Source organism: Eleginops maclovinus, chromosome 1, assembly GCF_036324505.1.
Source record: "Eleginops maclovinus isolate JMC-PN-2008 ecotype Puerto Natales chromosome 1, JC_Emac_rtc_rv5, whole genome shotgun sequence".
Lineage (NCBI taxonomy): Eukaryota > Metazoa > Chordata > Actinopteri > Perciformes > Eleginopidae > Eleginops > Eleginops maclovinus.
In genome coordinates, this window is record NC_086349.1 from 10,998,743 (window position 1) to 11,026,739 (window position 27,997).

At 40.4% G+C, this 27,997-nt stretch overlaps 2 protein-coding genes and 1 long non-coding RNA gene across 3 annotated transcripts; 2 read left to right on the top strand and 1 right to left on the bottom strand.

The window, feature by feature from the left end:
• The first annotated feature begins 69 nt into the window (after positions 1–69).
• On the top strand, positions 70–9,315 carry LOC134868753 (uncharacterized protein KIAA1755-like). Its single transcript, XM_063890059.1, has 3 exons — positions 70–319; positions 8,111–8,308; positions 8,473–9,315. Exons 1-3 carry the CDS (start codon positions 317–319, stop codon positions 9,313–9,315), a joined length of 1,044 nt encoding a protein of 347 aa, XP_063746129.1. The 5' UTR covers positions 70–316.
• LOC134868744 (uncharacterized) lies at positions 9,314–27,961 on the top strand. The gene is given in 24 exon segments (XM_063890050.1): positions 9,314–10,650; positions 11,304–11,501; positions 11,900–12,020; positions 12,184–12,277; positions 12,700–12,786; positions 13,330–13,446; positions 13,543–13,641; positions 13,853–13,921; positions 13,923–14,005; positions 14,379–14,517; positions 14,891–15,013; positions 15,104–15,301; positions 19,617–20,323; positions 20,841–21,290; positions 21,909–22,158; positions 22,483–22,572; positions 22,924–23,244; positions 23,343–23,513; positions 23,689–23,866; positions 23,973–24,089; positions 24,767–25,051; positions 25,160–25,401; positions 25,642–25,700; positions 25,984–27,961. Coding segments are annotated over 23 exon segments (5,415 nt in total). The 5' UTR covers positions 9,314–9,413; the 3' UTR covers positions 25,681–25,700; positions 25,984–27,961.
• LOC134868764 (uncharacterized) lies at positions 23,653–26,159 on the bottom strand. Its single transcript, XR_010166311.1, has 3 exons — positions 25,145–26,159; positions 24,627–24,967; positions 23,653–24,080 (listed from the first exon to the last, which is right to left on the bottom strand). It is a non-coding gene; the product is annotated as an uncharacterized LOC134868764 (long non-coding RNA).
• Positions 27,962–27,997: the final 36 nt, after the last annotated feature.

Sequence of the window (27,997 nt, forward strand, 5' to 3'; positions counted from 1 at the left end):
ACACTTTAGGTTCTGCTAGAGAAAGCAAACACAGAGAAGCATAGAGAGCTCAGTAAATCAGAGTCTGACAGAAAAAGAGGAAAACAAATGAAATACTGCAGCTCAGCTAAGGACCGGACCAATGCTCTTCCCGCTGTCTTAATGTTGTCCTCACTCACTCAGCGGTGAGCAAGAGTCTGTTCAGAATGGATTTCCTTTTGGTGGAGCAGCCGGTGAACAGGAGAAGCAGCTTTGTAGATTACTATCCCTCCTTTTGGATTATTTCAGACGCCGCTGCTGTTGTGATGAATGGGAATGACAGCATGCAGATAGGAAGATGGTAATATGACAATATGCACTGTTTGCTGTTTCTAACTTTCATCCTCACCAATTTAAAAATTACCTCAAAGATATAGTTTTTTAAGCTAGTATAAAGTATTGTAAAATGTTGTCAAATACCCAGCTTAGAAGACAACCTGTCTAAAGGAGTTGAATGTGCTGTGGAGTTTAAGCTTCATAATCCATGGTTTTCCTGCAATATATCTCTCTGTGAGACCAAGTTGATGTGCTTTATGGTACTCCGAGTTTAGAAACAGTTTGACACAAAAACTTCATTAATGGATTGGTCTAACAACTTGACAACTGTTAAGACAAATCATTAATTGTTTGACTTTATCAAACCAAAATTCTGAAAAGCTGATTGAAAGTGTGCCACCTTTATCCTTTTTATATTGTTTGAACATTGGAGTATCTTTGGGTTTTGACCAAAATAAGAATCTTGCACTCTAAGAAATATGTAGCGGTCATTTTATTGATTAAATGGTTTATTAATGAGTCATGCTGCATTTCCTTGTAACATTTTAGACGGTACAGTTACAAAACTGCCTCCTGTTCCTGCTGTCATTTGTTTATAACGTTGTGACAAGTAGTCTTTTATGTTGATACATGCATGTACTCTGTGTACAAGTACAGCATAGCTCTCATAGCTTACACTGACTACTGCTCTCTGCTCGAGTGTTTTGACACGAGGTGAAGGTCTCAGGTTACCGAGCATTAGGGCAGATTTCACAAACCAGCCACTGTATCTGCCTCCTTCCTGGACCCCCTTTTACTGGCATGTGAGTCACACAGGCGGTGCAACCATACAGCATCAGGGAGCAGATGCTGGAAGTCAGAGCTTTTGTCGGATGTTAAGATTTGGAAAATTCAACACTTTCTTTCATTTTAAACCTGTTGAGAGTCTGCGTATCCTGCTGATTGTGAATTGAGACATGGTCACACCTTGGCTGTAGAGAGGGTGTGCACGGTGCCACATAAAGTAGGTTTAGTTTGGCACACTTTGACTGGAGGATGTCATGTAGGGAGCTGAATTTTAAAATGCCCGCCCAGCTCTCCTGTAGGTTTGATTTGGCAGGACACTATGTGTGTGTGTACTGTCATGACTTTCCCGCCCTGTTTCCCTGCATATTTGCCATGTTGTTGAAACCAGAGTCCATTAACCCGACTATTCCTGTTTTAGGAGTGACCTCAATGTTTGGGTATTTGTTCCTGTGTTGACCAGCTTACACAGAGCATCCTTTCTCTCTCAGCAGAAAGACGTCTTGTCCCTTGCCGGTGATTCAATGGAAACACACTACATTACGTGTAACGGCTCTGTTTGCAAAACTACAAATCATCACCTTGCTTTTACATGATTTATACTGGCTATAGGAACTTGGCTGAATCCTCCTTCAGAGTACACAGCAACATGGTTGATAAAACAGAGAAGTTTTCACTGATCGTCACTTTAAGACAAAAATTGACGGATCTGCTGTATCAGCTGTTCAGTGTTTACCACTGATGTCCAAATAGTCTTAAGTCAAAGTTTATGCAAAGCTGCATAAACATTAGATATATCTTTTTATGATGTAAAAGTCCCAATTAGTGTGATAAAGATTTGATCTGAATGTGATCCAACATTATACATTTCAAATATTTTATGTTCTATATAAAAGGTTTGATTATCATAATCAAGAAATCTGTCCCTGATTTTTTCAGCTAATCAATTATCTTTTTTCTATTATAATGTCAAAAGATTGTCAAAAAATGCCCATCACAGCTTCACAGAGCAAACATTTCATCTTTACATTTATGTTTTGTTCGACCAAAATCATAAATACTGAAAAACATTTAGTTTACATTGATATTACAAAGAAAAAACAGAAACTCGTGTCATTTTAACAGCATATAGAAATGATTGCACTCTCCCTGTATGAAAAATCATGGCTGAGTTAGTCCGTGTTTCCACCTGTTTGTCCTGTATCTAAGTGATCGTTTCTGGTTGTTTGTTATGAAATCTGCCGGTGTGACTTACATTAAGCAGCTGTGAGCTAATTACAGATGAGATGAGTGTGTCAGTGAAAGCTAAGCCACACTTTGGTGTAATAACATGCTCGCACACATACAGCACAGACACGTCACCTCACTCACGATGAGTTTAAATACTCGCTTAAAGTCATGGCTTTTTCATAATTCCCTGACGTGTTTTTAATGACTTAAACACAGGCCTCACTGCTTCCTGACTGCTACTTTACAGCCACCTTCAAACCGTCTTGCTGATCAAGGCCTTCATGATTAGTGTTTGCCTTCCGCACACTCCGATTTGCCGATCCTTGTGAAGCTACTAATATACCGTCTGGCCGACTGGTGCCTCCGTGGTCATGTACAGTAGATTTACTCAGTCTGTGTTTATGTCCGACCTCAGTGTAATCTGGTCTGTGCTCTGGTGTCAACCGGTGTGATGAGGTGGTGAGCCACCACACGTGGCACTCAGGTAAAAAAAACAGATGTGGAATAAAAAAAGCAACTCATGTGAATTTTGTACGATTTTAGTCTAAAGATGCAGCGATAATTCTAAAAGGAACAACATTGTATCCAACAGGTACATCAATTTAATCCAAAATAGAAAGCCCCCTTGACAAAAAAATCTCATGCTGAAGATGTTAAAGTTGTAAAGAGAACAGGAGTACAACATTATTTATAAATGTTCAAAAGAAATACCCAATGTTTTTGGGCAACTTGAAAACGTCTGATATTTTTTGTTTATTTTCTTCTCAAATCTATATTTGACGTTTTTTCAAAAGGCAGCAACGATGTAGGGAACTCATTAAATAGCATTGAACAGCCAAATCATTTATTCCATTTAAAAAGCCATTATTAAAGGACTGATTAAATAGTATTGATGCTTATTTGCCGCTAATTGACAAAATAGTGCAGACTTTTGGTTTTGTTGTATTTTTAGTCGTGCATTATAGTTATTTATAAAAGTACATTTGAACGGCTTCATAAAAGTTAACCTTTTCTTCACTCATCATTATTATATTTTGCTCAAAACCATCCTTTGTTGTTAGCCATACACCAAACTGGTGTTCAGTGGCTTCTTATTAATACAGTTATGATCGAGTGTAAAATACAGCCATATCAAACACCTGTGTAGCAAAGATTTGTGATGGTAATTTGATTCATAATGTTGAGGTGGAAAACTTGCTGAAGATTTGGTCTTTTCCAACCAAGGTCGGATACAGCTGATGCATTTCATTTTTGCCAAAATGCAAACCCTCAATCCCCCTGACCTTGACTCCTCGCTGACTCAGCATCGGCAGTATTTAAGAATGTTCCCGTCACTTTTAGGACTCATACTTCCTCTGATCTTTCCTGACAGCAGGAGGATGGATAGGTAACTTGTTTAGGGAACAGACATAAGTCTGCCTCTGTATACTCAGATATTTTTTGAAAAATCTTAAGTAGCTCAGATGTCCTCTCCAAAGTCATAGCAGGATTTAAATCTTGTGTGAAGTGTTAAGAGCTGATAAATCCTCATGTTGAAATGAAACAGCACTCAAGGTGTGAAAGAAATGCTGCCAACAATGCTTTATGTTCACAGCCAGTGTGACATCAGTCATCTTACACAAACACATCCCTGTTATATTCATCCACAGACGTGCAACATTAACATGTTTGGGTTTGACTTGACTGGAGACATGGTTCACACCGGCTGATTGACATTGTCTGTAGAAGCTGCATCATTTAAATAAACTAGAAAGTCTTCTGGACATTCATAAGTTTTGTAAGGTGATTTAAATGGACGGTGACATGCACAGTGTCATCTGTCAATTCTGTCTGTTGCCTTTTTAAAACTAATTAGAAGAGAATATATTGTCGATTCAACTTAAAAACAAGAGCCTGCCGGAAAATTAAAGTTTGTAAGGGAAACGTATTTCCATAAGGTTTCCATAAATTGTAATAATAAATTGAGATAAAGTCCTTCCTGTACGTTAATCATGTCTGTCCATTTTTTATAGTGTAATCCAGTGGGGAATCTGTATAGAAAAGAGGAAATACCACAGACATAAACGCAGGAAATGGATTCTTTTCGTGCTTATTTAGAGGCAGTATCAGAGTCTGTGGAGGCTTTCAAGTTTGGCCGATTCACATCACTTGTGCTTATTGTACTTTGCATATTTCTCAGGCATTTTGTATACATGACGTTACACAGGCTGAATATTTGTAATGCTACTTTATTGAAATGTGGGGGTTGGGGTACAACAGTTATATAAAGACAAAATGAATCTTCTTTTGATCTAAATGTGTGGACTATAAAAAACTATTTGATATTAAATTTATATTTTATGAATACTATATTAATGATTTCATCAGTTTTCTTATGATTGATATTAGTTAATGATTTTTGAATGCATGTCGCCACCTCTCCCTCTCCAACCATTTCCTGTCCCTCTTTGACAGATACCATCTAGTTGAATAAGGAAAATACCCCCCAAAAAACTACTAAATACATAATGTCACAGTTAAATCAGGGAAGAAATGTCCCAAAGGAACCACGCATGCTCTCCTTCTATCATTGTTAAATATTTATTTCTTGTCAAGGCAGGAACCTGCTTCTCATCAGGAATGTGTTAAGACTATTTATGTTTCATAATGTTACTGGACAGAGACATTCAAACTGTCCTCTGCTCCAGCTATGGGACATCTTATCCACAGTAATGTGAGTTGTCATTTATTTCAGTGGCTGAGAGATCTGGGTGTTTATATTGAGCCGTGTGAATCTGCAGCAACAGTATGCTGACCCGGGCAGAAAGACATGTCCATGCAGTCCACTCATACACCACATACTGCAGACTGACATACAGATAAACACATAAATAAAAAACACTCAGCACGGCTGCTAAATGTTTTCTTTATTCAAATTCTCAAAGCTGACTCATATTACCAGCAGTGTTATCACGCTCCAAGTAAAATCTCACTTGTTTTGTAAGCACTCAAAGCATTTGCATGTCCTATCACTGTAGCCAGGAGACCAAACCCGTCATCATCACTGTTTATTTTTCTTCTTGGGTTCAGATTCATTTAAAACTCTACAAATAACCAGCCACGCAGAATCCCAGACCTCCTTCAAAAACAGAGAAATAACACAGAGGTTATTTAAAGTTGACGAAGCAGGAGCTCATTTTATCTAGGACAGGCAAGCATTTTATTAATTTGTTTTTTTATTTAATTTAATGAGCTGTGAACTGAATGTGCTTTACAGTACACAAAGTGCTTCTGGACCTGCCACCATCCCATCCTGCTGTTGTTTGAACAACCACCACAGCTGCTTCCATCACCACCCTCCTTCTCCTCCTCCTCCTCCTCCTCCTCCTCCTCCTCCTCCTCCTCCTCCTCCTCCTCCTCCTCCTCCCTATGTTATCTTGATGACCAGCACGATGTTCTATCCCAGCGGGTTGTGGCAGGGCTGACCAGCATGCATTGAGTCACAGTCTTTATTTCTGAAGCTGTAGGGGCTGAGGACTGGCTGAGAGTCCAGGATTTAAGATCACAATGTGAAGTTATTAGGTAGAGAGGGTGGATGGCTATTGTTGTTTGAGAGGGAAAAAAGCAGAAGCAGATAAGAAACCGAAGGACCAAAGTGCTGCATTGTTTTCTCCTAAAGGTGCAAAGAAGGAGATGCACAACAGATAGCAGAGCTGGAGAGTAACAGACCAGTGCTAGTCTGAACGGATAATTCAATTCTGCAGTGCTGGAAAAAGTACCACATTTTAAGTAAAAGTACTCATACCTCTAATACATAAATCTTAACTTAATGCCCTGAATGGAATATCTGAGTTGATTTTTTTTAAATTAGTATGTACAATAAAAAAAGGTCAAATCTTTAGTGGTTACATTGTTATATACCATATTATTATTATTATTTTCAAGGATGCAGTCAAAGGCACAATTGTATGCTGTCACTTGCTACAAAAGTGCAAATTTATTCATTTTCTTGTACTGCTGGGTGGCTTAATTTACTGTATGACAATTCATTCAATTGTATGTATTCATTTCAGGTTTTAAAATATATATTCAGCTCCGAAAAAAATTAAGAGACCACTCCAAATTTTGTGTGGCAGCCATCCCAGTGTTTGTTTAATTCCAACACAGAGAAATGTTGTCAGTAGTTTATAGAATTCAATAAAAAAAAATTAAAAATCATGTAACTCAAAGAGATACCAATAAATAGTAAAACCGGAGAAACTGATAATGAGCTGTATATCAAACCGCAAAGTTACTTTCACCACTGCTTCTCTTTTCATCTTCATTCATCCATATCCACATTTGTTAACCGCCACAGTGGGAAGCCATGTTTTCAGTGGGATGATTTCACTATAATATATGAAACCGTTTTCCATATTTTCATTAAAAGCAATAAATTGGTTCATTCTATTCTGACAGGGAGGTTTTTAAACTAGGATGCGTTTCCTGGCTCTTACGCTGACATGATGCAATCCCATAAAGGGCAGCAACATTCCTGGCCTGCGTGGACATTCACACACAACCCTTCCTGTTGCCATATATCTCCCTCAGAGCCTCAGATATGCGTGTATGTACATTAACCCCCGAGGTCTGCTGCTGTGGCCTTTGCCGGGTGCTAAATAAAGCAGGGCCTAAAAGTAGGTAGCGGGCCATAAGTTCAGGTCAAAGGGAATGTGAAACCATAAACCAGGAGGGAGCTAGCCTTGAGAGCAACGCACTGTGTTTACGTGGATGTTTCCTGTCAGGCAGGCTGACTATATGTTTAATGATGAGCACAGAGTGTTTGTGTTTGTGTAGCTATTCTCTCAGCAGGCCCTGAGGTTGAGGACAGATCTGTGTAATTTACTGTGAGAGACGCAAGGGAGATGATGCTGGTTTCCTGTTGTGGAGCAGTACTCTACATTGCAGAGAGTTTAAGTCAATGCCATTTTTAGACTTCTGTAGTTCACATCAATGATTAACTGATTGAAATACAATTAATCATCAATTCTAAAATGTGAGCATTGAAGCCTTGCTCTGAATCATGTTATTGTAAATGAAATATTTTTCAGGAAACTGTAATGGACAATTTCAAATCAATCAATTAAATAATCTTATTATCAGCTAGTTGCATGTGTAGCAGGAACCCAGCATTAATACATTAATTTTAAAAAGTAATTTCATTTTCAAACTTATTATTAGAGTGATTCATCTTTTTATTTTATTTTATTCAGGACGATGGGTCGCATGACTTAAGTGGCTGGTTTCAATCATTTTTTAGTCAATATGTGGCCGGATGGCAGAGTTTATGTTTGTTCATATAATACATCTACTATATATATATATCTATTTTATGTTACCCATGGTAATCATTATTATTGAATTGTTTTTGTTCTGTGTTATTTAATTAATTACATGTAATCACTATTTGCATGCCTTCCCTGAACGCCATCTATTACCTCGCAGTGCTGTTTTTTCAGTTTTGTTTACATCAATCCTGTGTTTATCAGTGTTTGAATGTTTAGTGGAACTTACTGGATGCCTACATTTGCCTTGGATAAATAAAGTATTTATCTATTTAGAATAAAGTCACATTTTCTAACACATGGTCATTTCACTAATGGGAAGTTCAGGTATAAAAATATACTGAATTATTGACAACTTTTCCTAGTGGTGCACATCCATACAGCACCCACAGATCATAGCCTGGTTTACCTGTGAATGAAGCAGTGGGGAACATTAATGGAGCCGTACGACGTCGAGCAGAGCTTTTATTGAGCCCCTGTTTCCTCTCTTGTGTTTTCAGAACTCTGATTCTCTGGAAAGCTCGATCCAGAACCTTCTGTCGGTGCTGTACCCACCCTTTGAGGCCACCGCTCCCACTCTCCTCAGCCAGCTCTTCCAAGTCATAGATAGCCGTTATCGGGGGGATGCCCTGCGGTGCCTGCTGGACTTTCTGGTGCCAGTCAAGCACATTTTAGACAGTGTGCAACAGGCTGCATGTGTAAGTCACTGTTTTGTTTACACTTACGAATAAAGAGGCCTACATTCCCTTTGTTGATATGAAACATGCTGCCCAAAGATCTTCTAGCTGGACCTAATTTCCTAATAAAAATAAACCAAAAAGTTGATATACTTTCTGAATCTGAGTGTTTTCTCTCCTTTTAGGCTCAGTACTCTGATGTTCTATTCCTGTGTGAGGGCTGGCCTCTTTGTTTGCGTGACCAAGTTGTCGTCCACCTTGCTCCCATCAACCCGCTGATACTTCAGCCCGGTGACTTTTATCTCCAGGTGGCCCCTTTCTGTGACCAATCAGCTCGCATCGTAGTCTGCAGCCTCCTGGAAGAGGAGGGTCTTGAAGTGGAAGTAGTAGAGGAGAATCCAATCCCTGAGACTTCCTATCCTTGTATATTCAGCTGTGACTGGTTAGAAGAGATCAACCAGGGCCGCCATGGAACGCCTCTCAGTCGATGCTTGCTTGCCACTGAGCAGGGCGTGGTGAGGTTACCATGGGAACGGATTGCTGTGCCTGATTTTGTGGACGTGGCGCTGTGTGCTGGGAGTAGTATGGCCTCTGCTCCTCCTTCATATCCTCCTTTACCTCCGATTCCTCCACCTCTTCCTCATTTTCCTAAGAGCTCTTCTTCAAATTATTTATTCCTCTTCCTCCTTCAAAAGAATCAGCACCAAAAAACTATCCTGTTACCATTCTTAATTCTAATTTATCATCTTCTTCTCATCCATCTGCCTACTCTGTGGAGACCAGAATATGTCCAGCGAGGCACGGCATTGCTGTGTCACTCTGCCTGGTGGATACTAAAGCTGCGTCTTCCTCACAGCTGGTCAAAGTTAAAGAATCTGAAGCTGAGCCTAAGCCTGTTGGCTGGGTGTCCCCTAATACATGGGACAGCTGCTCTACTGGGCCAGATCCAAAAACAAGCACTGTTCCAGGTGCCGGCACTTCTGCAAGGGCAGATACAACTACGTGCAAAGGTGAAGAAAAGGCTGTAATTGCTCCTGAAAATATAGGGCTGCATAAACCTCAAGATATAAGCAGGAGAGGCCCAGCTGTTGAGGAAGGGGAATATATTGATATTCTTCAGGCAACTATGCTTTTTAGTAGAGCTAAGTCAGCAACTAAAGAACGGCAAATGCAGCCGCACACACAAACTGAACCACAAATGCAAAGACTTCCACACAGGCAAGAACAAATGCCACCCCGCCCACAAATGGAGCTGCACAGGCAAACACAGAGTCATCCACCTCAAGCACAGTCACAAGCTCAGGTGCAGTTTCTTACAGAACCGCAAACACAAAGTCATGTTAGACCTGAGGCTGCTGCATCATTTAGGCCCAACATGTCTGCAAAACCACCTCCGTACCATTCCCAATCCCATCAGCCTCACCCTGACTCCCTTGAAGTTTCTCAGTGTGTTCGCTTCTCAGAGAAACCCTGTTCCCCGTGCATGAGGAGAAGACAAGGCGGAAAGGCTTCCAGAGCTCCGGAGCTCAGGTGTCGATACAGGGACTCCTACCAGGCTGCTATTAAAAACCCTGTCAACTTTAAACAGGAGAGGGAGAGGGGGAACATCTTGGCAATGGTGGAGGAGGATGGTTTCTCAAAGTGTGATGAAAGACTACCAGAGACAGGGGATCTGCGGAGTAATGTTCAAGGAATGTGGTTTAACCCTGCTATGCAACAGCAGCCTCCTTCCTCCGTATGTGAGGAGTCAGGAGAAAAAAATACTGTTCCATATTGGAAAACAGGAGATACAAACAATGCCCCCTGTATGGATAACAGGGGAACCAATGCTTTAAAAAGTGGTAGGCTACCAGAACCAACACCTGAAAGGACCACTCAGCCATTTAGGGAACCAAGGGATGCACACTCTGCCAAAACCTATGGCAATTTACACAATGTTAACAGGACAAATGTAGCAGCAGGAACGAGGACGAACACTAATAGAGTTTTGTCTGATGTCATCCCTCCTACACACAGCGGATTACCAATTACTTCCTCTGAAATTTCAGCGATGAACCTCAAACCTCATGAAAGGCTACAAAGCAGAACCAATTCCACGGGTGTAAGTGCAAACTTTCCTCTTTCAGCGTCGCAGAACAGACCGGAGTCCATGTCTGATGGGAGATCTTCGTCCCTCTCCACCGCTGTGGTGGACACCTCTGAGAAGTGTGCACTGGTCATTGTTGAAGGTCAAAATGTTCGGAGAAAAGAAAACTCTGGCTCCTGTGGAAAGATTCCCCAGCTGCATGTGGTAAAATGTAAAAACAGCACAGCCTTTGGACTCGTTTCACCCAAGATCAACAGGAAGAATATGGCAACTCCAGGTACTAATGTAATGTTGTTCTTGTAACTTATTCTACTCTAGTCAGATCTTTAGCATGAGTTTTGGAATTTCATAATTTGGTAGAGCCAACATAAAGATGCTTGTAATAAGCGTTTATTAGCACTAACACACTAACACTCATTCACACACTTACATTCATTGTTGCATTTAAATCATTTGAAATGAACGTGTTACCAGTTTATAGCCTGTTTTTAGAATGTATTTTCTATTAGCAATACAGAAAAATGTATTGAATAACACACCTGTTAAGTCATTGTTAAACCTTTACAAACCATTTGTGTTGCTCTCTTAAGATAAATACATACCATACTATGCCATCATTTGTAGCTATGCACCTACTAAGGTCATTTATACTTTGAATCCTTTATAAACTAAAATCTAAAAGGGATTTGGTTAATGTTCTTAAACAGTCTATACACTTTTTAAAAGTTATGTGTAAGTGATTATAAATGTCTTATAATCTAACAGTAAACATGTTTATGATGCTCTTAGTAACACTTATCTGGTCTTATTATAACATAATGATGGTAATAAGCATCTTGTAATGGCCTTTTCACATAACTAACACGTATAGTTGTGTTGCGGATTAAAATCAGTCTTCTTCCATCAGTAAAATGTGTCCACTCTTTACAGATGCTGCTCAGCCTGGCAGTACGTTCTGTAGAAATGGCCATCAGACAGAGAAGACTTCACAGACAGAACTAGCTGCAGCAGCTGAGACACAGAAGTTGTCACAGCCTGCCTCTTCTCGTCCCAGACCGGACCACCTCCCCCTGGGATCCCCAGACCCCAAAGCCAATCCTGTCTACTTGGGAGTAGCAGCTCTCACAGGTGAGTCAGTTTGAGACACAGCAAATAACCTTGAGCCATCAAATGACTCAATATACATGGTTTGTCTTTGTTTTCAAAAGCAGAGTGACAGCTGTGCATTAACAGCACACATGTACAAATTATATAAAATGTAATATCATTTAAGTCAATAATAGCTAGCATATTGGATATTTCAAGATTACCTTTTCCATTTAAATATAGGAGCCTCCCTCCTTTGTAATCATCCTCAAGTATCAGCATGAGCAAAACTGAGATTAAAGGTCAAACACATCTATTGAAAAGAATAACAAATTGGATGCTTTATTCTCTCTATTCTCCCTTTTAGAGGTCAATAAATGACTGTTAATTCTCCCAGAGAACAACATGTCGATTGATCTTTCCTCTCTGTACCCCTACAGGCGGCAGAGACAGGACAGGCCGGGCAATAGTCGAGCTGTACGGACATCACCAAGGATGGAGATCAGCTGTAACAAGCCAGGAGCTCTTCCAGATGCTGCTCTACTTCCGCACCATCACCAGGTCACATCCATATGCCAGCTAAACAATGAACACATTAATTAACCAGACTTCAAAAAACACTATATATTAAAAGTCAATCTAAAAGGAAGTGTTAGCATTGTTGTGGTCATGTGTGTTTTAGTGTGGTTGTGTATTTATTCCCTTTTTTTCTTTCTGTATCTAGGAGAGAAATCAGAGAAGCTGGGATGACGCTCATTTTCGATTCAAGGAAGACAAATCCTCAGCCGCAGCTCTACAAGGCCTTGATGACGCTTCAGGTAATGAGCACAGAAACAGCTGACTGCAGCTATCAGCATTAGCTTTGGTGGTTCATTCCTGGCTGCTGTCTAGTGTCAATATTTTCTTATTGAAATGTCAATGCTGAATAACTTAGCATCCTGAGATTTAACATAGTCCAGATTATTGAATATACCTCTCTAATGTGACAGCGATTTTTTCTTTATTCACTTACCAGTTTGATATTAAAGATATAACATATTGTCTAACAAATTAAAAGGTTAGATTTTCGTTACATTTAGTTTATAAGATTGAAAAAATGAATGAGTGAATTTCTATTATTTGCATACGTTTATGCCCTTCAAAGTGTACTATGATTTATTGATGATGATCAATAACAGTGTGTAACTTGAGGATGCATGAATGTAGTTTAGTAGATTTATGGTGTGATAAACTGTTTCAGGAGCTGACTCCGCAGGCAGTAAACAGTTTCGTGCTGCTGGTGAATAAGGACAGAAATCTTCTGCCAGAGAGGTGTCCCGGCATCCAGGTCAGCTTCTTCCCACCTCAAATATTACATTTGAGACACGATGGAGAAATAACTAGTTTCATATTAATCTGAGTAGCTATAAAATTTGATACCTCTCATCCATTTTCACTAATCCAGAAAAAATATTTGAACATTTGACAATCAACATTTGTGAGACATAACAAGACTTCAGTTGCATTTACCTTCAGACATGTTAACAACATTAACCAATGGATAATCCCCAAAAATCAAATACTTTTCCTGGTTTAAATGTACAGAAAAAGTGGTGCTAATTGTACCAACTTTTTAATATGAACATTGTTATGAGTGTATACGTTTCTTGATACATTTTCAATGGTGGACTTCGACTGGGATTGTGCCCTTAATTGGTGTTAATTGATTGTTGACCATTATTTTCTGATCGATTTAATCGCAACACCGCAGTTATGCTAAAAAACACAAAGGGGGTTATGTAGCAAATAGTGACGCTAGCATTTCTCCGTTGTTCATTCTTTGGCATGAAGCATGTTCATGTGTTTTTGACACTTTTTCCCCTCTAAACAGACTGAAATGGTGACGTCTATGAAAGCCTTGTTAAAAATGGTGGAGGCGAATCAGCTGAGCTCCCGCCTGGACGGCGCGATGTCTCACAGCCCCTGTGACTGGATAGAGCTGCACCAGGTGAGACATGACAGCTCATTACCTGCTGCTCTTCTTTAATGGAGTATTTTCTTCATGGCTCAGGATTTACTCCAGTCCACATCTTTTATTCTCCAGAAACTCTTCCCATTTGTGTCTGATCTCCATGAGGCATCCAGCCTTCTACTGAGAGCCATCAGTAGGTTAGAGGAACCCCAGAGGACTGACACTGTACAGGTACCTTTCTTTTGACTGCTTTACTTATGTTATTTACGTATTGAAAGCTGTGATTATCTTCAGTTATTCAACTCTGATAATACAGTGTATAAAGTGTTTGAGCTTCTAGAGCTATACACTGTAAAACATTAGTAGAAACTTGATACATACATGTTGATGTGAAGGAGTTATGTATGGTTTACTGATCTTCAAATGTATTTCTGTCCAACAGTCCGTGCAGCAGTGCATGGTGGACCAGAGGACTCTGATGAGGAACGTTCTGGAGGACAGCCGATTGGTCGGTCCTGCAGAGGGAGGGTGGGGCCATCCTGGCAAGGCTAAGGAAGGAGAGTGACCTCAAGTACCCCCACTGCGAGGAGCTCAGGTAAACCTCTCATGACTGCATTTACATGTACTGAATGTTAAATCCTGGGTGTGGTAACGTCTTTCTTGGAGTAATCTCATTTGCTGTCTTTCGACTACATGTGATTGAATACTGTAGCTGCTAAAATATACACAAAACCCAAGAGCAAAAAACTGTGCTGGGCTCATTATTTGATAGCAAGTGATTTGAGAAAGATAAGTGGCCTTTTATACTTGTATGGATAACACACAATCATACTTATTATTTTCAGATCAACATTTTGCCATAACACTCACTGACACTTGAGTCTGAGTAAATTAAAAAAAACATAATACTTTATTAATGTTTTGTTTATTTCCCTTAAGCTTATAAACTGTATTTTTCTTATGTGCAGTGACGCTGTGGACTCGGTGTCCAGCCTGTACAACTACGTGGAGGAGCAGGCTCACGTCCTTGTGCAGAGGTCCAACATGTCTGTGGAACATCTGGAGTACCTGCTGCAGCTCAGAGAGATTGAGGGACACTTCATGCAGGTGCATTATCCAAACTCATCAAAGAAGTCAATAAAGCCATTAATTATAATAGTACATTATGTGGGCATTGTCAAATGTCATTCCTCAACTATTTGATGTTTTTAACACTCGAGGCATGTTACTGATGGGCATTAGCCTTTCTATTTTAAATTGAAAAGTAGAGAACATTTTTACAGTTTACATTCTGCTCTCACTCTTTTATAACATACACATTATTTAAAGAGAAGGGTATACAAACAGGATACACATACACACATATACATTTAAATAGGAACTTAAATAGTTGACTTATTAGATTAGGACTTTTATAAAGTAAGGTACACATGCTCATACTACCAACCACAATATTGTTTTGCATCTCCCTTCCCTGCAGATGCAACAGTGGTTTACTATAGAGGGAGAGCGACACCTGCCCGAGGCTGAGTCAGTCGAAGACTCTGGAGAGCAAATGGAGCAGACCCTCAACAGCTTCACTCGTTTCCTCATTGAAGCTAATGTGAGTCTATGTTTTCTTGTGGCTATCATCATGTGCTTTTGTGCCTCTGTCTGTCCTCCTGTCTAAATCTCTCTCTCCCTCCTCCTGCAGGATCGAAGACACCACGCCATGACCTTAGTGTCAGAGGCAGAGCTCCTCCAGCAGAGTGGGCTCTGCTACCCAGAGACAGAGGCGTTCTGGACTCTAGTCTGCACCTTCAAGTCAGGCCTGGAGGACTTTCTGGGCAGAGCAGAGGCCTGCGGTAGGGAGCTGCAGGTCGTGGTCAACGTGTGTGATTTTTGTGAGCAGGTTGGTGGAAGACATTACAACAGTTATTAGACTAGACGGGATGTACCCAAAAAGTGAATGTAAGGAGCATTTATGGGTACAAGTTGGGAACCGGCCTACTTTACATATTTCAAGGGTGCTGAATCCAAAAAAAACCGGTACCCGAGCGAAATTTTGAGTTTTTGACCTTCTAATTTGCATATCAAAATGGCCGCCAAACTCCCTATCTTGCTCAGTCGTTGGACCATTTTCCCCAAGTTTTTTTGTAAGTAGGCAATCAAAGATGATGAATTAAGTGTCTAGATCTATAGTCTGGGGTCAGAGCAAGGATATAGTGGAGGCTCAGTGCCTTTTTTATGTATATATATATGCAAAATACCAACTTTTAAGGTGAAATTAAGCATTATTTGTGTCATTTTTTAAGGCCGACATAAATATTCAGTCAATATCACTCTTAAATGTTCCCAGTGTATATATGATATGTGATGTATTCCATATTACATAATAACTAAGAAAAACACCATTGCAAGTTGTCTGAGAATTCATTTTTTTATGCAAACAAAGCATAATGCTCTTAATTCAAACATCGAAAAACCCAAGTGAATAGGGAAAAAAAAACCATGAAACTTCCCTTGAACAGTTCTACAGATCACATCTTGTTTCTGTATATTTTCTTTCATGTTTCTAGCTGAATTGCTTTGCTTTCATCTGTCTTCTGTAAGTTCCATAGGTCACTTGTTTTGGTAAATTGTTTTTATACCTTTCTAGTTTGCTTGTGTGCCATTTGTCTTTGGAATTTCATTTTGATTAGTATTTCTTTCTGCAGTCCTTTTCCAAGTTCTTTGGTTACCCATTGCCTTGGTATGCTTGAGGACTACAACTCCACATTTAAACAAGGACATTGGTCATCACTCTGACATGTACACATTGCAGTGCATAACAGCCCCGATTTTCGGCATTTGCACTGGCGTGTTGTAAATTGTTTTTTACAGGCACACCTGATCATTTCCAGGCAACTTTCAGGTATTGGGTTCTGTGACATAAGAATGGGCTGTAGTCCTGAATCACCATCTTTCCATCCCATGTCCAAGGGTGAAGGAAGCTCAGGTGTGGCATAGTGAGCATTTCTCCAAACCATTGCCTGGTAGTGTACTCTCAGCAGATGGAAGTGGAGCGCATCGCTTGTAGGCGGCATTGCTTCTGGTTTACCTGTCCTGGAGAAAAGTATATGCCTTGCTGCATCAACAGAGTCTGTTTTATGCACATCATATATTCTGCAGACAAAAGCCTCTGAAGATCTTTGAGTCTCCTCCGTGAGATCACCAATTCCGAGGTTGCTGAGCAATTGATGGTGCATTTTCCAGACTTTCCATGATGTACTTTTGGTGTGACTTGCAATGTATGATGTGGTATCACAACCAGTTAGTGCATGAAATGCTACAAGGCTTGGTGCTGAATCCTTTGGCAGTTTGTTAAAAACAGCATCAATTGGTATATATTGTGGCTTCCTTGTGGTACCAGACAACAGCCAGAGTTTTTTACATGCTACGTGTGGGAAATGGGAAACGAGAATCACAAGTACATCAGTGTCTCTAGATGACACGACTACTGTGTCTGACTGGCAGTGCACTGCATGTAATACCAATCGGGTATCTGCCTCTTCGTGTGTGGCTCTCAGATGTGTCAGGTTGGTTGTTGCTTTTGATGACCTAACCTCCGTCTCTTCGTCTCTGAACCCACCAGCAACTACTATCTCTTTATCATCCGGTGCCTGAGCACATAGTTCTTCAGAGAGTAGATTGGCAAGATCAGCTTTGTTGCCAGGGAGGGACAGGAAATTGGTCCAGTTTTTTGGAAGAGGCACATCACGACCCTCAACAAGTCGTCTGATTGGTTGAGCTGCTTTTGTGCGTCGTGTCCTGGTAGCACCCTTGATGGTCTCTTCTCTGTATCTGTCAAACACAACGTCTATCCTTTTATAGTAACATCCTGCTTTCAACACTGCTCTGACAAATGTGTCGGCCAGATCCCCAAATGTTACTGCTTTGTCTGGCTTTCCAAGGGCAACTACAAGTGCCTGTCCATCTATGATGAGACAAGATGACATGTCGGGAAGTTCAATAGCCTCAGGACAGACTATGTCTTCAGTTAACTTATTTACTAATACAGACTTGTTTCCAGTGCGAAGTGTCCCATTCATTTCAGCAAGGGATATGGGAACTGGCAGAAGCTCGTGTTTTAGGACAGCTGGTAAGTCAACTGGACGACCTGCCTCATAGGCCGTAACAAGGCGTTTGAGAATGTTTCGGTCAGCCTTTATGACAGTTCTGTTGTCTTTGATTTTAGGATTTTTGGCCACTTCATACAGAGATGCAAATGTTTTAGCTTTGCTCTTATGTAGGGTTGCATGGATTGGGACCTCTGGTTTATCTTTGTCCTCAGGAACAATCATCCTTTTCTCAATGAATGAATTCACTTTTTCTTGTCCTAGGTCTTTGGCAGAAAGTAATGAGCTTTGGATAGCCTCTGTGGCAACGTCTTTCGTGGCGAGATTTTGCAATGAGCCTGAGGAGACTGAATCAAACACCTTGAACCCTTTGAAGACTAAAACCAATGCCATTTCGTCTCTGTTGTCTCTCTTTTCACGGGATTTGGTAGCTTCATTGTGGACGTAGGTTTTCTCAGGTGTGTTGCTGAACATCAAATGTGTCTCTTCTGCTACATGGGACCTCATGTTGTAGGAGAGTGTCCATCTGGAAAGGGCTGAAGGTGTCTTAGTAATGCCAATGATCCCCCCTCCTTTTTTCCCTGTTCCGTTGATCCACTCCATTGCTTGGTCTGGATCGACCTGGTTGAATCGTTGATCGGACCGCTTCACAACAAAGTTGCCTCTTTGGAACTCAGATAGTACAGGTTCTGGGAGTTGGTGCATCTCAGCAATATACACTGGCCCCCATCTTGCATAGTTCAGGTGGTCATATCGCATGAAGTACGGCAACATCCAGCTGAAGGAGTGAAGATGAACTGTTAGCTAGTTTTCTCCCAGTTGCTAGCCATCTCAATATCATTGAAATACACAATTTTGACCCACTATGGTTGAAAAAGTATCATTTTGGATAAATAGGGTTAACAAGCTCAATCAATAACTAAGGAATATTGACATTTTTTGTCTAAAAAAATCAAAAAGCAGGAAACTTACCAAAGCGTGTGAAACTGTTACGATCCTCTTTGCTGTTAATTCACCTCAGGCAAAGGGTCCTCAGCGATGGGACTGACCATGCTATGTACTGATCTAAATATTCAACTTGGTACGTTTCATGGTGGTCTCTTTTTGAATATTTTTCCCTATTCACCTGGGTTTTTCCCGTCTTAGAATTTAGAGAACAAATGCTTAATTTGCAAAAAAAAAACCAAAAAAAAACATGAAATCTCAGACAACTTGCAATGGATTTTTTTCTTTGTTATCATATAATATGGTGTACATCATATGTCATATCAACAGGGAAAATTTCAGAGTAACTTTTATTTAATATTTATGTCGGCCTTAAAAAATGACACAAATAATGCTTAATTTCACCTTAAAAGTTGGTATTTTGCATATATATATACATAAAAAAGGCACTGAGCCTCCACTATATCCTTGTTTGACCCTTGACTATCGATCTAGAAACTTAATTTCCTCATCTTGATTGCCTACTTACAAAAAAAACTAGGAGGAAATGGTCCAATAACTGTGCAAGATGGGCAATTTGGCGGCCATTTTAATATGCAAATTAGAAGGTCAAAACCTCAAAATTTCACCCGGGTACCGGTTTTTTTGGACTCAGCACCCTTGAAATATGTAAGGTAGGCCGGTTCCCGACTTGTACCCATAAATGCTCCTTACTTCTTATAAAAGGCCTTTTTTCTGAAATCCGTCTAGACTATATCAGTAAACATTCAAGTATTCAAGCTTAGTATAGTGCTTATACTGCAAATAGGGTAATGATAGTTATTGCAAATATAACATTTGGCAAGCAAGCATGCAATAACAGTATACCTTATATCCCTTTTACTATAACAATTACCCTCATTGCAGAATGATGCAGGGCCAAAAATAACCAATCATGCATCAATCTAGCCGAAAAGTGCTTTCAAATACTTCCCTAAAAACTGTAATTTGTCGTCAAATTTAGGACAAGTAGTATTTTTAGTAAATACTTTTTTGTTTACGGAAAAATCATGAAAATGAATCATCCGATGTTGCCTGAACACTCCTTACTCTTAAGGATGATTTCAAAATCATATCGTTGTTATCATGATTAACACAAAAAAAACTTCTCTAATCTCCAAATAGGCTAATGCTCTGGCCAGCGAATGCATTGAGTACCTGGACCAGACTCAATCCAGAATCTACCCAATGCAAGACCGTGACCAGGATACAGCACCTGTCAATCAAGCCAACACTCAGCTAATACAGCACCAAAACCAAGACCCTAGATCGAGCACTGCATCCCTTTACCCGTCTGATGTCCACACAGCACATGCCTCACACCCAACCACCACCGGTGTTATACCTTCAAGCAGTGACACCTCCTTCCTCCAGACCTTCCAAGACAGGTTCCTCCAGTTCAGCCCAGAGAAATTTCAGGAAGTGAAGGCCCAGGCCAGCGCCCTGAGGGGCTCCAGGGGGATGCAGGTTTGGAACGTAGCCTGGCTGCGATGCCAGGAGGCAAGGCAGCAGCTTCAGGAGAGGATGCAGGAAGTGGATGAGGTTTTCCACCAAGAACCACACTCTAGCAGCTGGTGTGAAGGTCATTATGTTGATGTGGGGAGCACTACTGTTCAGACACCGTCGCCTGGGAACCAGAGTCTGGTGGTACAATCAACGCCTGGGCCCGGTCACCCGCAGTGGGAAGGCATCGTGTCGGGAGCGGTGGAATTAGGGAAGAGAAGGCCGATCCTGGGCAGCAACAACACAGACTCGACATCTGCAGCCTGCTGTAACGTCAATCCTGAGGATCACAGCCAGGGGTCTAAGGTCCCTCCACAGTCTCCTCACAGGTAATGTTTTGGTCCATTCATCTCACTTGAGTGGGATTTGGTATTTGTCATTAGGATTCAGAGTTCTTGGTTTGATTCGTCAACTAATACACTAGTTGATCATCATAAAAATAATCAACTATTTTAATAATCAATTAATGGATAAAGTTATTTTTAATGGGAAAATGGCAGATAATGTTTTATATCCTTATAATATTTTTGAGGATTGGACTGACAAAACAAGACATTTAAAGATCTTAAACAGGACACTGAAAGAACTGGGATGGCCATTTTTTTTATATTTTACAGACTAAACAATTCATTGATTAATCTAAAATAATGGGAATATTCATTGATATAGAAAATAATTTGCAGTCGTACTTTAAACCACTTTGCCATTGAATTATATATTTAGCTTGTAGCCAGGCCCAGTGTGACATAGATGTGTTGCTCCTCATCTGTTCCCTCTGAACTGAAGCTCTGTGATGCCACTGTGTAAAATGCTCTCTGTTTTGATGCCTTTATTATAATTTAATAGTAGGACGGTAAGAAGAACAGAAAGAGAGACGAGGAGGAGACAGACAAGCAGAGCAAGGAGTGAGAGAGACGCCGCTGCTCTGTCTCAGTCCCACACTGTCGGCTGCCAATGGTTTCCATGGGGACGGGGTCTTGGAGCCAGGTCGGTGAGCCAGGACTCGTGCGCCACAGGAGCAGCGACGGTGGGGTCATCCACTCCTCCAGAGCAGCGGGTTCGCCCCTCGTCGTCCTGCTCACACCACGGGCAGCCGTCTTGTCGGATCCTCCAGGAGGCTCAGAAGTTCCAGCTCTCCCGCCACGGCAGCTTCTGCTCCCAGGACTCCTGTATGAGTGACCGGGGGGCGGCAGGGGGGGACGGGACTTTATGCTGCAAACACTCCAGCCTGCCCATCGGGAGATATGAGGGGGCCTTTGGTTTGGCAAATCCACAGGAGAGTGCCAGCAATGCTCTGTAAGTTTACCACCTGTGGGTAAAGTGTGCTTGCAATACTTTCACTCTGCAAGATATAATTCTGTGAGTTGAATGACATACCTTTTCATTTTACTAATCATCTAAGTCCTAACAACATTTCATGCACTTTTTTCTGCCTCTAAGCCTCCAATGAAGTGCTACAGGTACTGTTGTCTCTGCTTCTCTACCCCCTTTTTTTCTGTCACAGAGCATGGAGAAAGATTAAAATGACAGCATGTCAATGTATCATCGCCTGAAACGTTTGCCTGAAAAGTTGGTCAAACAACAAGTACTTAATTCAGATATAACTAAATACCGGAAGGAAATCTGGGAATTCAGCATATATTAGCTGTAAAACAAATGAAGAGAAAGAAACAATAATGTACAAAGCATTTTTGACCGACTTTAGTATTCACAGAAGTAGCAATATGAGAATTAAAAACATTTACTTGATTTAATGATTTGGTTTGTACAGATGCAGAAAAACCCATAAAATATGTATTCAATGGTTGAGGAGATACAATAAGTTATTTGCAAATACTACTAGCTAATACATGTACATGAAGACCATGTACTTGGGTGTGCAAGGTCTGAAGTTATTTCTGTCTGTGTTCCCAGGAGGCTGCAGCGTGTCCTGGAGGAGCTGGTGTTCACAGAGAGGGAGTACGTCCGCTCTCTGGGCTACATCCTGACGCACTACCTCCCCCTGCTGGACAGACCCGACATTCCCCAGGACCTCCGGGGCAAGCGAGGCGTCATTTTCGGTAACCTGGAGAAGCTTTACGACTTCCACAGCCACTATTTTCTACCGGAGCTGGAGGCCTGCCAGAGGGAGCCCGCCATGGTGGCCCGCTGCTTTCTCAGACATGTGAGGAGTAACTCTTACAACCCTGATAAATATATCCTGTAACAGTATCAATAATTTGTTGTGTATAATATTAGAAATGTTCATATATATATTGGCTATATATATTGAAACTGATACATGCAAAATAATCCCACCCTACTCTCAAGAGGTGATGAGAGCAGAAGACTTCATGTACAGTTACAGGATTTTAGTGAAATGATAATAATAGAGTCTCGATATTATACAGTTTTATTATTGCATATCTATGTGGCTACTATGAGTTAATTGTCTGCTTCTTAATCTCATACTTTTTCTAATATGGTTAAACCTGGGGCACGTTCACAGAGTGAGAGCTTTGGCCTGTACGCTCTGTACAGCAAGAACAAACCACTGTCAGACGCTCTGATCCTGCACCGCCGCCATGACATCTTCAAGGTCAGTTTATGCCCCATCTTTCTGTTATAGGAATACCTTACCTAATAAAATGTCCAATTGTACGAAGAATCCAAGAGTCTTGCTTAACAACAGCTAAACTTCATCAAAACCTCAATCAGAATAATTTAAGTCTCATTCATTATGTGTCATGTTTGCTTCCCCCAAACCTATGCATGTTTGCATTAATTGAAGGCATTTCTCCGTACTCCGTGCTTAACCGACAGTTTCTTTCTTTAATTGGTTATACATTATATAGAAAACTTTCATGGCTGCGGTCATCACACCCTGGGAGTGTTGTTGCCATGCTTCACAGATTTATACTCACACTTTGTTCCCCCCCCCCCCCCGCAGAAGAAGCAGCAGGAGCTGGGGGACATGATGGACCTGTCATCCTATCTGCTGAGGCCCATCCAGAGGATCAGTAAGTACAGCCTCCTGCTGCAGGACATGCTGGCTCTGTCTGGCTCATCCAGGCCAAAAGACATGATCCAGGATACACTGCTCGCTTCCAGCATGTGTGCACAAAGTGTGAGTGGCCCCGGTTCGCATGGGCCTGATCTGAGGGAGAGGGAGCGAAAGAGGGCTGAGATCCAAGCTGCCGCAGACCTGGTCCGCTTTCAGATGCGCCATGGCAATGATTTGCTCACCATGGACGCCATCCAGGATTGTGATGTAAGATAATACAAGGAAATGTGACATCTACTTCATACACAGCAGTTCAGAAAAAATGTTTTCTTTCTGCTCTGCTGTTCATTTCTCTGCGCTATCAGGTGAATTTAAAGGAGCAGGGCCAGCTGATTCGCCAGGACGAGTTCACAGTTTTCTTCCGGAAGAAGAAATGTGTCCGCCGCATCTTTCTCTTTGAAGATCTCATCCTCTTCAGCAAAACTAAGAAGACAGTTATTGGCAACGATGTTTATGTCTACAAGCAGTCATTCAAGGTCAGCACACATCCTGTTTTATCTTCTATCCACCTTATTTTGATGTTGTGATATGCACTATATTCTACTTCCTTGTTTTTTTTATTAGTTTTGATGCAAAACTGAATTAACAAAACACATTTGAATATTTTCACCAGTGTCATTTATTTATATCTTTTTGTGTTTTCACTTCCAGACTAGCGACATTGGGATGACTCACAACTCCAGTGTGAGCGGCTTGTGTTTTGAGATCTGGTTCCGCAGGAGGAAAAGTGGGGAAACCTACACCCTGAAGGCCCCCAGCATGGAGGTGAAGAAAGCCTGGACCACCGACCTGGAGAGGATTCTATGGGATCAGGCCGCCCACAGCAGAGGTAGTAGCTACAACTAACTGTATCTTATTTCAACAGTACTGAGCTAAGCACAGTTCACAAAGTGCTGCACAGGTTTAAAAATACAAATTGATTATATATGTTCCAGAGCTGCGTTTGCAGGAGAGGGTGTTCATGGGAATGGGCCGCAAACCTTTTATGGACATTCAACCCAGCGATGCTGCCATCTGTGATCGATCCGTCAGCTGCGCCCTGCCTGGGAGAAGTAAGTAAAACAAAAAGACTTTGGTTGTGAAAGCATCACAATAGTATCTTCATACGATGAAAGAAAACATTTCACCATCTTTTGTTATCGATTCGGTAGTCCGGATAGTACTTTCTTTAGTGTCACAGTTGGGTTCCCATGTGTGAATACATTTTTTATGAAATATCTCAAATGCCAGCTTGATTGTCATAAAGTGTAAAGAAAACAATTATGTTCCCCTCAGGATGAATTGTAATATCTTTGTTGATACCCTGACTTATCATCTAGCGCCATCATCAGGTTAACATTTACATTTGACTTATGGCCAAATACCTGCAAAACTAATGAAATTCCCATCTCCCTCAGCTGTGCTAATAAGCAAACGTTAGCATGCCAACATGCTAAACTAAAATGATAAACATGGTAAACATTATACTTCCTAAACATTAGCATGTTAACATTGTGAGCATGTTAGCATTTCGCTTAAAACACTGCTGTGCACAGCCAACATGGCGGCTAGCATGGCTGTAGATGCTGTGGGTTGTTAGTCGTATTTACCTTTAAAATGTTTTGAGATTTCATTCGTCTTCTTTTTTCCCACATCTTTTACATTTCAATGTTATGTTTAACAAAACAGTAACTAACTGACCCAGCCCATTGTTTTCTCATTGATGGCATCCGTCCATGTGTGTCGTCAGTCCCTGTGGCGTATTATTCACACAGGGGTTTAGAGTATCCACGACCTCACTCCATTGGCTCTGGCAGCACCGCTTCCACGACTATCAGCCAATCATCTTCCTCCTCTGGACGTGGCTCGCTGCCCCCAGCTGGTTATCCCGGGAATCAATCACAGGGGGCGGAGACCGGTCTTTCTGTCTTCCCTTCCCCTGAGGCTGTGACTGAAAATGAAATCAACAATCTTCATCTTCGTCAGCATCATCTTCATCGTAACTGTGAACAATGGAAAAGCAATCACCTGCTGAGTACGTTTTTTTTTTTTTTTTAGATAACAGAAGGGTCTGTTGGAAGTTGATTTCTTGGCTCAACAAGTATCTAAATAAACAAACATAATCTACCTGTTTCTTCTTTAGTGGACAGCACATCATCATCTGGAGACAACATCAACGTCTTCAGCAGCTCAGAATGCAGCTGCCTGTCTGCCATTAATGCAGAGATAGTGGACGACTCCTCCTCAGTTGTATCCCAGAGCTCAATACACCGCCCATCACTTTGTCGGACCCCCAGCCTGAGGGGAGACAGCTCACCAGCGATGACAAGAAAGAAACCAGGTGTCAACCCCAAACCCCCACATCTGGCTAATGCTCAGCTACAGGTGAAGGTGTAACAAAATTACCTTCTGAATGTATGCTGAAGACAATGGGTCGAATATCAGAGTATCTCAATCACATGTTGATTCTCTAATGAAGGCAGTCACATTTGGAAAGTGTCCAAATATGTGTCAAGAATTTATCCTGAATTAATTAACCAAGACATCATGTGATAGTTTGTTTTTTTAAAAAACATTTTATTGTGTTGAAGTACAATAAGTAATATTTGATATCTTGCGGTTCAGGGTGATGACATTATTATTGGAAAATCGACGGAAGTCTAACCCTGGATTTCCTGCAAAAGGTAAAACTGTACATTTCTTAATTTAACATGCATTTAAAGTGAAATTATAGGAAAATAGAACAGTACAATTTGCAATTCTTTCTTTCTACTTTGATAAGTTAAACTTACTTAGTATTTAATTAAATGATTCAAAGTAATTGCTAGAATTATTTAACATTTTAACAGTTGTATTATCCATCCAGCCATCTCCGATAACCTTCCTTAGCATCAAAGTTACGATTAATATTGTTTTTAACAATGTCCTCTGTATTAATATCAAATTGTGCCTTAAATGTGGTTGCAGATTGTCAGTGTACTGAAGCTGCTCGAGTCCTGTTGGAGATCCTCCAGCTGGCCTGCAGAGTGAAGTTATTTCATGCTACACGGCTGTCAGCTTTGTTGGGTCACAAGGTTTTTTTAGTTTTCAATGATTTAATGAACTAACTGAAGTTTGGTTTGTTGGCATCACATGGCAGACATGTAAATATGGTTGTCTCATGTGTCTTATATCACATATAGACTATAATAACCACGCAAGAAAAAAAAAAAGGCTGCTACATGGATGATGTAATTGAAATATTGGTCATGAGATGCATACACACACATGTTGATGGATCTTCTGTGCTGTACAGCCTACAATTATTAACAGCAGGGATCAAAGAATGTTGTCTTTTTGATCTTCTTTGAAATTAACAGAAAATCAGCATCACCACACATATGGGAGACCCCTTCAGCTGTATTGCCAGAGCATTGCTTGAGAAACATCTGTACAGTATAACATAATTCTCAAGACAGCTGCACTACATTGTTTTGTTTACAAGAACATGATGGAATCCAAATGGAGTTGAACTGCAGAGCTATCCCCTGGCAACAGGCCCTGCACTTGCTGAAGATACAAACTTAGTTGATTACCATAAATGGAGAAGGATACAATATGCAGAATCGTAATTGTATATGTAGAAATAATGTATAAATGAGAATATTTGTTTTCTCCTACACTTTAAGGTGTCCTGTTTATTCATTTATTTACTACTGCTGTGTTTCTAAACATATTTTTTAAGCATCTGTCTGGTTCTCATAGTAGTCCTGTATTCGTAGAGTTATTTGCAGGGACGGACCACTAGCTCTTGTGATTTAGCATCTGGATTTGAACTGCTCTGTAACGTATATACAGAAAAGAAATAACTTAGAATACTCACAGACACACAAATATAACTACAAGCTTTGATTTACATGCAGAGGTACCACTGACTGTCATAAAGGGCCCCCTTATGCTTACATACTGATCCATTTTCCAACTATATCCTCAAGAAAATGACCATTACAGAAAAGTAATTCTCAGATTATTTTTGTTTCTTAATGACTTATTGATGGTCTGTGATATTTATTGTACAGTATACAAATCATGACAGGTTCTTGAAAAAACTGAGGTCATAATGTTGTCCTCTGTTTGTTTTAATTTCAAAGCCACTATCTTTTTAAGACATTTTTTTTAATGTCTTACTTTTGTGCTTTCTTCCATGCTTTTTCTTTCATTTCATTATTTGAATATTCAAATGTGGGGTCAGTGCGGTTGTTGTTTTCTTTATTTTTTTAAAGTATCACATTGTGTGGTTTCTCCCCTCCGGACTCTGGCCAGACAGTCTGCCGTAACATGAGGAGGTCATCTGACTGATAACGCTTCACTTCCTTATTCCACAGACACACAATTCCTGAAAGACTGCAGACACTTGTTGCAATCTGTTTCATTTCCCTAGGCACAGATTTTATTCTGGTGCTAAACGCTCCTGCAGTTGAAATATGTCTTTCAGCTCTTTCTTTTGTGTTTCAGAGAGATGTTTCTTGCATTTTACAGACACATTTGTTGACATATAAGCTCTCATAGTCTACTAAACAATATTTTACCTTTTTAAATGTGCATCAAGTCAGGAAACAGTACATCCAGGCTTTGGTTTCATTATCTATAGCATCCTTTAGTAACTGAACGTGTTGTTCGTAGTGAAAGACTCACCATGTAACCAGAGAAAAATGTGTGCCTTGGAAAAGAAAAAACCTACTACAATCAGTTGCTTTCAAGTGTTAACTGTATGATGTGTAATTTTCTGTATTAGATTATATAATGTCATTTTTCAGTTGTTGAAACATTTTGTTTGTGTTGAATCGTTATACCAATTATCAGTATGTTGCAGCTACAAAGAATGACATAAATAATTTATGAAAATGTTTTATTGTTTATATTTATTTACAGAAATAAAGTTACTATGGTCTATGTGGCACAAATATATGTGTTTAATGTGTTGTATTGTTCATTATGTAAC